This window comes from Oncorhynchus nerka, linkage group LG9a (genome assembly GCF_034236695.1).
Source record: "Oncorhynchus nerka isolate Pitt River linkage group LG9a, Oner_Uvic_2.0, whole genome shotgun sequence".
In the NCBI taxonomy this organism is placed as follows: Eukaryota; Metazoa; Chordata; class Actinopteri; order Salmoniformes; family Salmonidae; genus Oncorhynchus; species Oncorhynchus nerka.
In genome coordinates, this window is record NC_088404.1 from 6,070,996 (window position 1) to 6,085,699 (window position 14,704).

The following is a 14,704-nucleotide window of genomic DNA, read 5'->3' on the forward strand; positions in this document are numbered from 1 at the left end:
TTGCCGAGCTCTTTCTACTACTATTATTTAAAGAGAGAGGCACAAACTGTGATTGGTTGGTGAATTTGATCCAAAATAAACTACGCAGTACTCACGGATCAAAGACTTCCCAGTCTTCCTCGTAGGTGCCCTCTGCAGGGGCCGTGGGAGAGACGTGGGGGTAACAGCTGACTGGAATGCAGCCCGGAGCTAATTCAGGAACAACGGCATATTCAAACATTTAGGATCTTTTTTTTTATTTCTTCTTTTAATAAAAAAAATACAGAAAATCACCTTTTATTTAATCACATTTACCCCCCCTCCAGCGAATTCATCATTGATATAAAGCAGGGCAAGTAAAACAATTCGACAATAGTCCATATCACGTTTTTTTTTTTTTTTATCACACAATCTACAAGTCTCACTCACAAGTTCTAAAAATTGACCCATAGCGTAACCTAGGAGCAACCAACGACATGGTTACCTGTTTGAGGGGGCATATCTGTAGCCATCTGCCCTCCTTCGACAGGTGTCTCTGGGGTAGCCAGAGGAGCCTGTGGTGGTGGCGGTACTAATGGAGCTGGGGCAACAGAGGACAGGACGACACCCCCTGTAGATGCAGGGGTACTGGTGGGCATCTCCTCCACCACCGTCTCCTTCTCCGGCTGCTTCGTCATCTCCTCAGCCTCCGACCCCCCCTGCCCGGGGGAGCCAGACTCAGGAGTGGCTGGACACAGAAGGGAACACAGGAGAGAAATTTGAGCGAATCACCAAATTTTGCCACGTGTGAGTCTCCAATGGTTTTTTTTTGTGCTCCATTCGTGGCGTCCTCTCCTCTCCTTCTCAAAATGACAGAGGGAAGAGAAGAGCCCATTGGACAAGATCTTCTCCTCGCATCTTCTGTCCAATGCTCTCCTCGCTCCTCTCTGACTTCTTGATAGGGAGGACTGGGGCAAATCAAGGAAAATACCTTTTAGATTCAACCACGGAGCACAAGGTTTAAATAACCGATTTCCTTTAGGATAGTTTTAAAAAACTATTTATTTTATATTTTTTTAAAGAGACTAAAATGATAAAACACTTTAAGGGCAGATTGTGTTACCCGTCTTGGTAGCAGGAGAGAAGAAGTTGAAGACGGGAGAGAAGATGGTCCCCAGGAGAGTGGTGCGAGGTGGACTGCTCGCCTCCTCCACGGGGACCTCCAGTTTACCGTTGGGCTTCAGGGGCTTACTGATCAACGTCATTGGTTCTGAGAGAAAGTAGGAACTTATTTCAAACTGTTATTTATTTTATTTAAAATAAGACATTCTGAAAACATAAATGTTGATAATTGACTTGCTGCAACGTTTCCAATGAAACAGATGTGCACAAAGAGGGTGTGGCTACAGTGTGATGTCATCAAGCAGAACTATAACTGACACCTCTATTTCTCCACACTCATAGTATTATTAGTATTATTATAATAATGTAGATGACAGATTACCCCGTGTCATGTCTGGACTCTCTAACTCACCAGGTTTGTTAGCACCTCTTCTGCAGCCCCTGGCGATGGCTTTGGTTGGTGGGTGAGGAGAAGACGTGATCAGGTTGCTGTTGTCCACTTTACAATCAATACGACTCCTCTTAGCTGGGATGTCCTGCTCTACCTGGGAGAGAAGAAGAGAGGGAGGGATGAGCTGGGATGTCCTGCTCTACCTGGGAGAGAAGAAGAGAGGGAGGGATGAGCTGGGATGTCCTGCTCTACCTGGGAGAGAAGAAGAGAGGGAGGGATGAGCTGGGATGTCCTGCTCTACCTGGGAGAGAAGAAGAGAGGGAGGGATGAGCTGGGATGTCCTGCTCTACCTGGGAGAGAAGAAGAGAGGGAGGGATGAGCTGGGATGTCCTGCTCTACCTGGGAGAGAAGAAGAGAGGGAGGGATGAGCTGGGATGTCCTGCTCTACCCTGGGAGGGAGGGATGAGCTGGGAGCTCTAGAGAAGAAGAGAGGGAGGGATGAGCTGGAATGTCCTGCTCTACCTGGGAGAGAAGAAGAGAGGGAGGGATGAGCTGGGATGTCCTGCTCTACCTGGGAGAGAAGAAGAGGGAGGGATGAGCTGAGTGCCTGCAGGTTTTTCGCACCTCCCGTGAACTTGATTGATGAATTAAGGTCACTAAATATTAAGGAAGGGGGCGGCAGGATAGCCTAGTGGTTAGAGCGGTGGACCAGTAACCGGAAGGTTGCAAGTTCAAACCCCGAGCTGACAAGGTACAAAATCTGTCGTTCTGCCCCTGAACAGGCAGTTAACCCACTGTTCTTAGGCCGTCATTGTAAATAAGAATTTGTTCTTAACTGACTTGCCTGGTTAAATAAAGGTAAAATAAAACATCTGGTTGTTTACATCTTTATTGAAAGGAAAAAACAAAAACCTGCTCTCCATGGAATGAGTTTAACACCCCTGCTTTAAGCATAATGATGCTGGGTTCATTTAACAGTCAAATAAAGACTAAATGCATTGACAAAATGGTTGAGATTTATCATCGTTACGGGTCACCAAGTTGTGTTGCTATTTGATTTGACTGACGTGTGTGTGTGTGTGTATTTTCAATTAGCAAGAAATAGTCATTAACATCCATGTAGTGTTGCATATATCAACACATTCATCTATAAAAAAAAATATTAGATGAAGTATGATCACTTATCTGAGAAGGTAATAGAAATAACTGAAAGATTGTGTTTCTCAGGTCACCTCCACAACAAAGATTATTTTATGCAGCTTTGAAATTGCCCACCAGTAGCAACTTACACATAATTGTCAATAACTTAAATGAAACATCCGATTGTCTTAGAATAACACATTTATGGATATAACCAGATAAATTGGTTGAATTTTTTTTTTTTTAAACAGGATTGTTTCATGGGGGGGGTTATAACCCAAAAATGGACGTGGGATTAAATGGGGACACTTCCCCTAGGTAAAAAGTGCTCCAAATGAGAAGAGGGTAGGAAAATATATTTGGCAGGAGGGCACTGCTTTATCTTTCAATGTTAAGCTGTGGAAAAGCCAGAAACAGCAGAGAAACAGGGCTCTGGCAAAGCTACAATTACATATTTATCTCCATGTCCTGCTTTAGAATTGTGAATGAGATCACTCAGGAGATTGCCACCATTAGCAGGTCTATATCGGTGGCAGGTAGCCTAGTGGTTAGAGTGGAGGGGCGGCAGGTGTCCTAGTGGTTAGAGTGGAGGAGCGGCAGGTAGCCTAGTGGTTAGAGTGGAGGGGCGGCAGGTAGCCTAGTGGTTAGAGTGGAGGGGCGGCAGGTAGCCTAGTGGTTAGAGTGGAGGGGCGGCAGGTGTCCTAGTGGTTAGAGTGGAGGGGCGGCAGGTAGCCTAGTGGTTAGAGTGGAGGGCGGCAGGTAGCCTAGTGGTTAGAGTGGAGGGTGGCAGGTAGCCTAGTGGTTAGAGTGGAGGGGCGGCAGGTAGCCTAGTGGTTAGAGTGGAGGGCGGCAGGTAGCCTAGTGGTTAGAGTGGAGGGGCGGCAGGTAGCCTAGTGGTTAGAGTGGAGGGGCGGCAGGTAGCCTAGTGGTTAGAGTGGAGGGCGGCAGGTAGCCTAGTGGTTAGAGTGGAGGGGCGGCAGGTAGCCTAGTGGTTAGAGTGGAGGGGCGGCAGGTAGCCTAGTGGTTAGAGTGGAGGGGCGGCAGGTAGCCTAGTGGTTAGAGTGGAGGGGCGGCAGGTAGCCTAGTGGTTAGAGTGGAGGGCGGCAGGTAGCCTAGTGGTTAGAGTGGAGGGGCGGCAGGTAGCCTAGTGGTTAGAGTGGAGGGGCGGCAGGTAGCCTAGTGGTTAGAGTGGAGGGGCGGCAGGTAGTCTAGTGGTTAGAGTGGAGGGCGGCAGGTAGCCTAGTGGTTAGAGTGGAGGGGCGGCAGGTAGCCTAGTGGTTAGAGTGGAGGGGCGGCAGGTAGAGTGGTTAGAGTGGAGGGCGGCAGGTAGCCTAGTGGTTAGAGTGGAGGGGCGGCAGGTGCCTAGTGGTTAGAGTGGAGGGGCGGCAGGTAGCCTAGTGGTTAGAGTGGAGGGCGGCAGGTAGCCTAGTGGTTAGAGTGGAGGGCGGCAGGTAGCCTAGTGGTTAGAGTGGAGGGGCGGCAGGTAGCCTAGTGGTTAGAGTGGAGGGGCGGCAGGTAGCCTAGTGGTTAGAGTGGAGGGGCGGCAGGTAGCCTAGTGGTTAGAGTGGAGGGGCGGCAGGTAGCCTAGTGGTTAGAGTGGAGGGGCGGCAGGTAGCCTAGTGGTTAGAGTGGAGGGGCGGCAGGTAGCCTAGTGGTTAGAGTGGAGGGCGGCAGGTAGCCTAGTGGTTAGAGTGGAGGGGCGGCAGGTAGCCTAGTGGTTAGAGTGGAGGGGCGGCAGGTAGCCTAGTGGTTAGAGTGGAGGGGCGGCAGGTAGCCTAGTGGTTAGAGTGGAGGGGCGGCAGGTAGCCTAGTGGTTAGAGTGGAGGGCGGCAGGTAGCCTAGTGGTTAGAGTGGAGGTAGCCTAGTGGTTAGAGTGGAGGGCGGCAGGTAGCCTAGTGGTTAGAGTGGAGGGGCGGCAGGTAGCCTAGTGGTTAGAGTGGAGGGGCGGCAGGTAGCCTAGTGGTTAGAGTGGAGGGGCGGCAGGTAGCCTAGTGGTTAGAGTGGAGGGGCGGCAGGTAGCCTAGTGGTTAGAGTGGAGGGGCGGCAGGTTGCCTAGTGGTTAGAGTGGAGGGGCGGCAGGTAGTCTAGTGGTTAGAGTGGAGGGGCGGCAGGTAGCCTAGTGGTTAGAGTGGAGGGGCGGCAGGTAGCCTAGTGGTTATAGTGTTGGACTTGTAACCGAAAGGTTGCAAGATCGAATCCCCCGAGCTGACAAGGTAAAAATCAGTCCTTCTGCCCCCTGAACAAGGCATTTAACCCACTGTTTCCTAGGCCAGTTAACCCACTGTTCCTAGACCAGTTAACCCACTGTTCCTAGGCCAGTTAACCCACTGTTCCTAGACCAGTTAACCCACTGTTCCTAGGCCAGTTAACCCACTGTTCCTAGACCAGTTAACCCACTGTTCCTAGGCCAGTTAACCCACTGTTCCTGGGCCGTCATTGAAAATAAGAATTTGTTCTTAACTGACTTGCCTACTTATATAAAGGTAACATTTTGTTTTTAAATCACTCCCTTCACCCAAACACTGATGTTTGCAGAGGGGTGGGAGGGGGGGTACCGGGCCAGTTATATGAAGATGGCTCACCCACCTTGACAGCATTTCCCCTGATGAACTTCTTGATGGTAGAGAACAGACCAGCCTCATTCGTCTGCATCCTGAGGCCTCTCCTGGACGGGGGCGCCACCTCGCAGTGTTTTCTCTTGGCCTGAGCTGGGCGGGGTTCAGAGGCTGGACGGCCGGGGCTGGGTTTGGGCTGCTGAGAAGCCTTCCGTACTCTCAGCCTCATCATCCTACACGTTACATGGAAGACTGGTGTGGCAGCACGGCAGGCAGGCAGGGCAATATATATATATATATTACAGGTACAACACAAAGAGAGAACACAGGAAACCAGTGAGATGCCATGTAGCTAAAATTAATATACACACACAGTTGAAGTCTAAACGTTTACATACACTTTGGTTGGAGTCATTAAAAGTCGTTTTTCAACCACTCCATAAATGTCTTGTTAACAAACTATAGTTTTGGCAAGTCGGTTAGGACATCTACTTTGTGCATGACACAAGTCATTTTTCCCAACAATTGTTTACAGACTATTTCACTGTATCACAATTCCAGTGGGTCGGTCAGAAGTTTACATACACTAAGTTGACTGTGCCTTTAAACAGCTTGGAAAATTCCAGAAAATTATGTCATGGCTTTAGAAGCTTCTGATAGGCTAATTGACATCATTTGAGTCAGTTGGAGGTGTACCTGTGGATGTATTTCAAGGCATATCTTCAAACTCAGGGGCTCTTTGCTTGACGTCATGGGAAAATCAAAAGAAATCAGCCAAGACAGAGTTTGGTTCATCCTTGGGAGTAATTTCCAAACGCCTGAAGGTACCACGTTCATCTGTACAAACAATAGTACGCAAGTATAAACACCATGGGACCACGCAGCCGTCATACCGCTCACGAAGGAGATGCTCTTTGTCTCCTAGAGATGAACGTACTTTGATGCGAAAAGTGCAAATCAATCCCAGAACAACAGCAAAGGACCTTGTGAAGATGCTGGAGGAAACAGGTACAAAAGTATTTATATCCACAGTAAACCGAGTCCTATATCAACATAACCTGAAAGGTTTCTCAGCAAGGAAGAAGCCACTGCTCCAAAACCGCCATAAAAAAGCCAGACTACGGTTTGCAACTGCACATGAGGACAAAGATTGTGCTTTTTGGAGAAATGTCTTCTGGTCTGATGAAACAAAAATAGAACTGTTTGGCCATAATGACCATCGTTATGCTTGGAGGAAAAAGGGGGAGGCTTGACAGCCAAAGAACACCATCCCAACCGTGAAGCACGGGGGTGGCAGCATCATGTTGTGGGGGTGCTTTGCTGCAGAAGGGACCGGTGCACTTCACGAAATAGATGGCATCATGAGGTAGGAAAATTATGTGGATATATTGAAGGAACATCTCAAAACATCAGTCAGGAAGTTAAAGCTTGGTCGCAAATGGGTCTTCCAAAGGGACAATGACCCCAAGCATACTTCCAAAGTTGTGGTAAAATGGCTTAAGGACAACAAAGTCAAGGTATTGGAGTGGCCATCACAAAGCCCTGACCTCAATCCTATAGACAATTTGTGGGCAGAACTGAAAAAGCGTTTGCGAGCAAGGAGGCCTATAAACCTGACTCAGTTACACCAGCTCTGTCAGGAGGAATGGGCCAAAATTCACCCAACTTATTGTGGGAAGCTTGTGGAAGGCTACCTGAAACGTTTGACCCAAGTTAAACAATTTAAAGGCAATGCTACCAACTACTAATTTAGTGTATGTAAACTTCTGACCCACTGGGAATGTGACGAAAGAAACACAAGCTTAAATAAATCACTCTACTTTTATTCTGACATTTCACATTCTTAAAATAAAGTAGTGATCCTAACTGACCTGAAACAGGGAATATTTACTAGGATTAAATGTCAAGAATTGTGAAAAACTGAGTTTAAATGTACTTGGCTAAGGTGTATGTAAACTTCCGACTTCAACTGTATGTATGTATATACACACACAAAAGTATGTGGACAGTGGACACTCCTTCAAATGAGTGGATTCGGCTATTTCAGCCACAAGTGTATAAAATCGAGCGCACGGCCATGCAATCTCCATAGACAAACATTGGCAGTAGAACTGTTATCACTGACGAGTTCAGTGACCGCCATCGGATGACACCTTTTTAACCAGTCAGTTTGTCAAATTTCTGCCCTGCTAGAGCTGCCCCCAGACAACTGTAAGAGCTGTTATTGGAAATGTCTAAGAGCAACAATGGCTCAGCCGCAAAGCGGTATGGCCACAGAAGCTCACAGAACGGGTCTGCGATGAAGAGTGTAAAAAAAAAATCGTATGTCCTCGGTCGCAACACTCCACTACCGAGTTCCAAACTGCCTCTGGAAGCAACGTCAGCACAGTAACTGTCCGTCGGAAGCTTCATGAAATGGGTTTCCGTGGCCGAGCAGCCGCACTCAAGCCTAAGAGCACCATGCGCAATTATACCCGTCGGCTGGAGTGGGGTAAAGCTCGCCACCATTGGACTCTGGAGCAGTGTAAACACGTTCTCTGGAGTGATGAATAACGTTTCAGTATCTGCCAGTACAACGGACAAATCTGGGCTTGACAGATGCCAGGGGATGCCTGAATGCATACAATGACATTCTAGTCAGTTCTGTGCTTCCAACTTTGTGGCAACAGTAATGTTCTAATCGCCCAACATCAGTGCCAGACCTCACTAATGCTCTTGTGGCTGAAAGGAAGCAAGTCCCCGCAGCAATGTTCAAACATCTATCAGAAAGCCTTCCCAGAAGAGTGGAGGTTGTTATAGCAGGGTAGCCTAATGGTTAGAGGGTGACAGCGTAGCCTAGTGGTTAGAGCGTTGGACTAGTAACCGGAAGGTTGCAAGTTCAAACCCCCGAGCTGACAAGGTACAAATCTGTCGTTCTGCCCCTGAACAGGCAGTTAACCCACTGTTCCTAGGCCGTCATTGAAAATAAGAAATTGTTCTTAACTGACTTGCCTGGTTAAATAAAGGTTAAAAAAAATAATAATAATAAATAGCAACAAAAGAGGGAACCAACTCCATGATTTTGGAATGAGATGTTCAACGAGGTGTCCACATACTTTTGATCATGCAGTACATATCTCAGAGCCACAATACAGGAAACCAGTGAGGTGCTATGTAGCTACAGTGCCTTGGGAAAATATTCAGACCCCTTGACTTTTTCCACTTTGTCACGTTACAGCCGTATTCTAAAGTGAATTAAATAAAAACAATTCCTCAGCAAACACACAATGCCACATAATGATGAAGCGAAAAAAACGTTCTTTAGAAACTCTTGCAAATGTATAAAAAATACTTTAAAAAACAGAAATACCTTATTTACATAAATATTCAGACCCTTTGCTATGAGACTCAAAATTGAGCTCAGGTGCATCCTGTTTCTATTGATCATACATTTACATTACATTTAAGTCATTTAGCAGACACTCTTATCCAGAGCGGCTTACAAATTGGTGCTTTCACCTTATGACATCCAGTGGAACAGCCACTTTACAATAGTGCATCTAGGTCTTTTAAGGGGGGTGAGAAGGATTACTTTATCCTATCCTAGGTATTCCTTAAAGAGGTGGGGTTTCAGGTGTCTCCGGAAGGTGGTGATTGACTCCGCTGTCCTGGCGTCGTGAGGGAGTTTGTTCCACCATTGGGGGGCCATCATCCTTGAGATGTTTCTACAACTTGATTTGGAAAGGCACACACCTGTCTATATAAAGGTCCCACAGTTAACAGTGCATGTCAGAGCAAAAAACCAAGCCACGAGGTTGAAAATAATTATCTGTAGAGCTCCGAGACAGGATTGTGTCGAGGCAGGGACTGGGAGACAAGCAAGGATAGAGGGAAAGATGAACGGAGCAAAGTACTAAGAGATCCTTTATGAAAACCTGCTCCAGAGCGCTCAGGACCTCAGACTGGGGCGAAGGTTCACCTTCCAACAGGACAACTACCCAAGACAACGCAGGAGAGACTTCGTGACAAGTCTCTGAATGTCCTTGAGTGACCCACCCAGAGCCCGGACATGAACCCGGGCAAACGTCGCTGGAGAGACCTGGGAGACACTCCACACCAAATACTGGTGCCAAGCTTATAGGGTCATATCCAAGAAGACTTGATGCTATAAGGCACACCAACAAAGTCTGAATATTTATGTAAATGTGACATTTCACAGGAAACCAGTGAGGTGCAATGTAGCTCTGAGCTTCACAGCCACATTTCACAGGAAACCAGTGAGGTGCAATGTAGCTCTGAGCTTCACAGCCACATTTCACAGGAAACCAGTGAGGTGCAATGTAGCTCTGAGCTTCACAGCCACATTTCACAGGAAACCAGTGAGGTGCAATGTAGCTCTGAGCTTCACAGCCACATTTCACAGGAAACCAGTGAGGTGCAATGTAGCTCTGAGCTTCACAGCCACATTTCACAGGAAACCAGTGAGGTGCAATGTAGCTCTGAGCTTCACAGCCACATTTCACAGGAAACCAGTGAGGTGCAATGTAGCTCTGAGCTTCACAGCCACATTTCACAGGAAACCAGTGAGGTGCAATGTAGCTCTGAGCTTCACAGCCACATTTCACAGGAAACCAGTGAGGTGCAATGTAGCTCTGAGCTTCACAGCCACATTTCACAGGAAACCAGTGAGGTGCAATGTAGCTCTGAGCTTCACAGCCACATTTCACAGGAAACCAGTGAGGTGCAATGTAGCTCTGAGCTTCACAGCCACATTTCACAGGAAACCAGTGAGGTGCAATGTAGCTCTGAGCTTCACAGCCACATTTCACAGGAAACCAGTGAGGTGCAATGTAGCTCTGAGCTTCACAGCCACATTGATTTTTTTCATAATATTTATTTATTTTTTAAAATCTATATAGCCCTAACAATACTTGACATTTATATCCCAAAAAGTATTATATCTACAAATGAGTAGAGAGGTGCTTGTTTCAACCTGATTGGCTGAAAGCAATAAACAACATCTGAGATGAGCATTTAGCCACTTGCATGGTGGTGGAAAATGGTGTTTCATAAAAGGAACGTAAACATTTCCCCCACCTTATCGCCATTCATGTTTGTACCATGTTTTGTGCTGCTACCATGTTGTGTTGCTGTCTTTGGTCTCTCGTCGTGATGCTGTCTTTGGTCTCTCGTCGTGATGCTGTCTTTGGTCTCTCGTCGTGATGCGTGTTTTGTCCTGTTTATTTATATATCAAATGTAATCCCTGCCGCCATCCCCGGCAGGAGGCCTTCTGCTAGGTCTTCATTGTAAATACGATTTTGTTCTTAATAACCGACTTGCCTAGTTAAATAAAAGGTCATGTTGAGGAGGAAATCGAAGACTATGCCACCTGATGGAGAATGTTTTTGGTAGTGGTCAACCGATTAATCGGAATGGACGATTAATTAGGTCCGATTTCAAGTTTTCATAACAATCGGTAATCTGCATTTTTGGATGCCGATTATGGCCGATTATATTGCAATCCGCAAGGAGACTGCGTGGCAGGCTGACCACTTTTTTACACGAGTGCAGGTAAGCAAGGAGCCATGGTAAATTGCTAGCTAGTATTAAAACTTGTAAAAAAAACAATCAATCTTAAGATAATCACTAGTTAACTACACATGGTTGATGATATTACTAGTTTAACTAGCTTGTCCTGAGTTAGATGTAATCAATGCGTTGCCTGAAATTGCGTTGTCACTTCTCTTGCGTCCAGTGTAAGAAGAGTCAGGGTATATGCAGCAGTTTGGGCCGCCTGGCTCGTTGCAAAAAATGTGAAGACCATTTCTTCCTAACAAACACCGTAATTAATTTGCCAGAATTTTACATAATTATGACATAACAATGAAGGTTGTGTAATGTAACAGCAATATTTAGACTTAGGGTTGCCACCCGTTAGATAAAATACGAAACGGTTCTGTATTTCACTGAAAGAATAAATGTTTTGGTTTTCAAAATGATCGTTTCTGGATTAGACCATATTAATGACCAAAGGCTCGTCTTTCTGTGTGTTTATTATATTATAATTAAGTCTATGATTTGATAGAGCAGTCTGACTGAGCGGTGGTAGGTAGCAGCAGGCTCGTAAGCATTCATTCAAACAGCACTTTCCTCCGTTTGCCAGCAGCTTTTCGCAATGCTTGAAGCACAGCGCTGTTTATGACTTCAAACCTATCAACTCCCGAGATTAGGCTGGCAATACTATAGTGCCTATAAGAACAACCAATAGTCAAAGGTCTATGAAATACAAATTGTATAGAGAAATAGTCCTATAATTCCTATAATAACGACAACTTAAAACTTCTTAACTGGGAATATTGAATACTCATGTTAAAAGGAACCACCAGCTTTCATATGTTCTGAGCAAGGAACTTAAACATTTGTTTTTTTACATGGCACATATTGCACTTTTACTTTCTTCTCCAACACTGTTTTTGCATTATTTAAACCAAACTGAACATATTTCATTATTTATTTGAGACTAAATATATTTTATTTATGTATTATATTAAGTTGAAATAAAAGTGTTCATTCAGTATTGTTGTAATTGTCATTATTACAAATATATAGTAAAAATTGTCCAATTAATCGGTATCGGCTTTTTTTGGTCCTCCAATAATCGGTATTGAAAAATCATAAATCAGTCGACCTCTAGTTTTTGGTATGAACCCGTCCATGAGGGATACGAATTTATCGAATCGACTCAATATCGCCACCTGTTGGCCCCTTGGGCTACATCACTGGCGGCTGTTGCCCTCTGTGTGAAGGCATTAGCTGCTTTGACTCGACGCCTACTTCTAGAACTTCTTAAACCAATTTCGGGCTAAGGTTTAAAAAACAGATTTTTATCTTAACTTTATGCCTAACCTTAAATTAAGACAAAAGCAAATGTTTATTTTCATAAATATTTTTCCAGTTATAACCAATTGAGTTTGTGGCTGTGGTAACTAGTAAAAACCGATGTGTAGAACAACTTCCATTATGTTACACGTGAAACTCATTCAACCGAGTGCCGCTCCTCTCTCGTAATTGATTGATGAATTACGGTTACTACATAGCCCAGTACTTCCCTCACCTGGTTGTCTAGGGCAACCTGTGGGATCAGTTTGACACCCCTTTACATTATGTGAACACTGAAAAATATGAATTGCTATTATGATCAGATTTTAAAATTCAGCTCGTAAATAGATTATAGATAACTACTTATCGTGTACAAAAAAAACTATAGTGGGATCTAATATACAACAGTGCCTATGGAGTTATGATCCATTTTATGAACAGTAGCAACTGGGAAAAGTGGGCTGTGTTTCTCTACCTAGCTGCTATTAGTCGAAGAGGCCTCACTAGCTACCTAACTTAGTAAGAATACAAAAGATAATTCCCTGACACACGACAGAAATAAAAACACATTTGACTTTAACTAGCCAAATACATATATATATATTTTTTAAATCTAACATTTGCTACTAAGTACAAGACAGTAAACAACACAGAAGCATGAACCTTGTATTAGCTAGCTAGTTGTGTTATGTAACAGCTAGCTAGCTAACTAATGATTTAATTACGTCCGTTATAAACGATCTAGTTAGTTGTTCACGACATTACTAGATAGTACATAGTTAGCCAATAGAAATATGAACTAAGATAAAAGTAGCAGAGAATAGCTGTTATTAACAACGTTACGTTACAGAGCTAGTTAACTAAAGTTAGCCAGCCAGCTAGCTAGCCATGTTGATTTCCCGATTTCCACTAAAAACAAGGAACATGGGGGGGAAAGACCGTTAACCTATTAAATTTAAAAAACAAAATGGCTAAACAACCATTATTGCAAAAAAAGCAATATCGCTAGATAGTTAGTTCCTTTGAAAACCAGTTAGCTGACTAATAACTAACATTAGCTACACCAAGTTGGCCATCTAGCTAACATTAGCTAGATCACAGCTACCTGGTGAAACGGCAGTCGTTTTAAAATCAAAAACATATTGACACAAACCATAACCAATTAACGTTTACTTACCAAATGGTCCAAGAAACTCGTAACTAAAGTCGGCAGCTCGCCCTGTCCGCTGGTAGCCCGCAACTGTGCGGCCACCGAGAGAGCCGTGTGGCTGTCCGTTGTGTTTAGGACCACATACCACCGACGGGCTCTGTGGACGCCATTTCTCGCCTCATCATAAACAGTGGACGCATTCGATTGAACTACACTGAATATATATATATATATATAAATAGCGCTACTAGTGTGATGTCTAGGAATGTGAATTATATTGCCAGAAGACACCGACCCTACAATTACCCTTGTTAACACAAAACTGCACTGGGGTCAGAACGTTATAGTCAAGACACCACTGAGCCAGGGCTGAGATATCAGAAAACATGCCTCAATGCAGGGATGGGATATGACACTGTACTTCACATTTGACCTTTATCTACACCGATAAGTCGAGAAGATTGAAATAGTTCATCATTTTTTCCCCCGTAAAACTGTACTTTTCATCCTCATGCTAGCTAGCAGTAGCCACTTTGGAATGGGAGTGTCAGCCAATCAGCTCATTTGTTGTTCAATGTGTCACACCATTCCATAATGGCTGCTGCTAGCTAGCATGAGGAAGAAAATGGCAATTCTCTGGAAAAACTAGCAGTATTTCAAATCTTTAACAGAGCAGTGTGGATAACATTGAGTACAGTGGCATAACCCATCCCTACATTGAAGTGTTTTCCGACCCATATCTCGCTCCAGCTCAAATGGTGTCTTAACGTAACCATGAGTGTAGTACCACAGTGCAGTTCAGTGTAAACAAGCATAATGGCAGGGTAGATATCTTCTGCCAAGTCGATTACAGTACATGCAATAAATTTACAGTGTACCACCACCACTGAAAAAAACAGCTGCAAGCAATCGCTGAATAACATCATAGGTATGCAGTAAGACATGTGTCATTTTTTCTCATGTCTGTTTCAATACGGAGCACATGTGGCTGCACCGGAGTAAAACGAGTGCACCCACTGTAATTAGAAACCTACCTCATCAGAAACCCCTGGATAATTCATACATTTTACCTATGTAAGTGCACATAAGGTAGCCAGCATTATACTGGTATGAAAGGTGTCTCCAAAACAGTCCAGCAGTTTTCAAAAAAGGTTTTGGAAAGCAAAGTCTGATCACATTATTCCTGAATCATATAGGCTGCATCTACACAGGTAGCCACAATTCAAATGGTTTTTTCTTTTCTTTTCACTAATTGGTATTTTGACTAATCAAATCAGGTCTGAAAAATATCTCAATTTGAAATCTCATGTGATTGGTCAAAAAACCAATTAGAGGAAAAATATCAGACTTGGGCTGACTGTGAACGCAGCCATATGCATCTTTCATAACCAAGTCATAGGAGGTGGGAATTGGATGCATTCATGTGCTTTGAACTCGTTGAAAAATGCTGATTAGCTAATGGCCAACAAGCTGCGTAAACAAAACTAAAACTTAATCGATCATGCTTGTAAACAAATTATAGTGTTAAA

At 44.4% G+C, this 14,704-nt stretch overlaps 1 protein-coding gene across 1 annotated transcript in view; it reads right to left on the reverse strand.

The window, feature by feature from the left end:
- Positions 1 to 13,476, reverse strand: part of LOC115124974 (CTD small phosphatase-like protein 2-A) — a 49,041-nt gene extending 35,565 nt beyond the window's left edge. The window contains exons 1-6 of the mRNA XM_065022253.1: positions 13,203 to 13,476; positions 5,198 to 5,418; positions 1,493 to 1,625; positions 1,082 to 1,228; positions 464 to 706; positions 96 to 189 (exon numbers count right to left, since the gene is read on the reverse strand). Of these exons, the coding sequence (XP_064878325.1) occupies positions 96 to 189; positions 464 to 706; positions 1,082 to 1,228; positions 1,493 to 1,625; positions 5,198 to 5,398 (818 nt within the window). The 5' untranslated portion in view covers positions 5,399 to 5,418; positions 13,203 to 13,476. The remainder of the gene's footprint in view (positions 1 to 95; positions 190 to 463; positions 707 to 1,081; positions 1,229 to 1,492; positions 1,626 to 5,197; positions 5,419 to 13,202) is intronic.
- Positions 13,477 to 14,704: the final 1,228 nt, after the last annotated feature.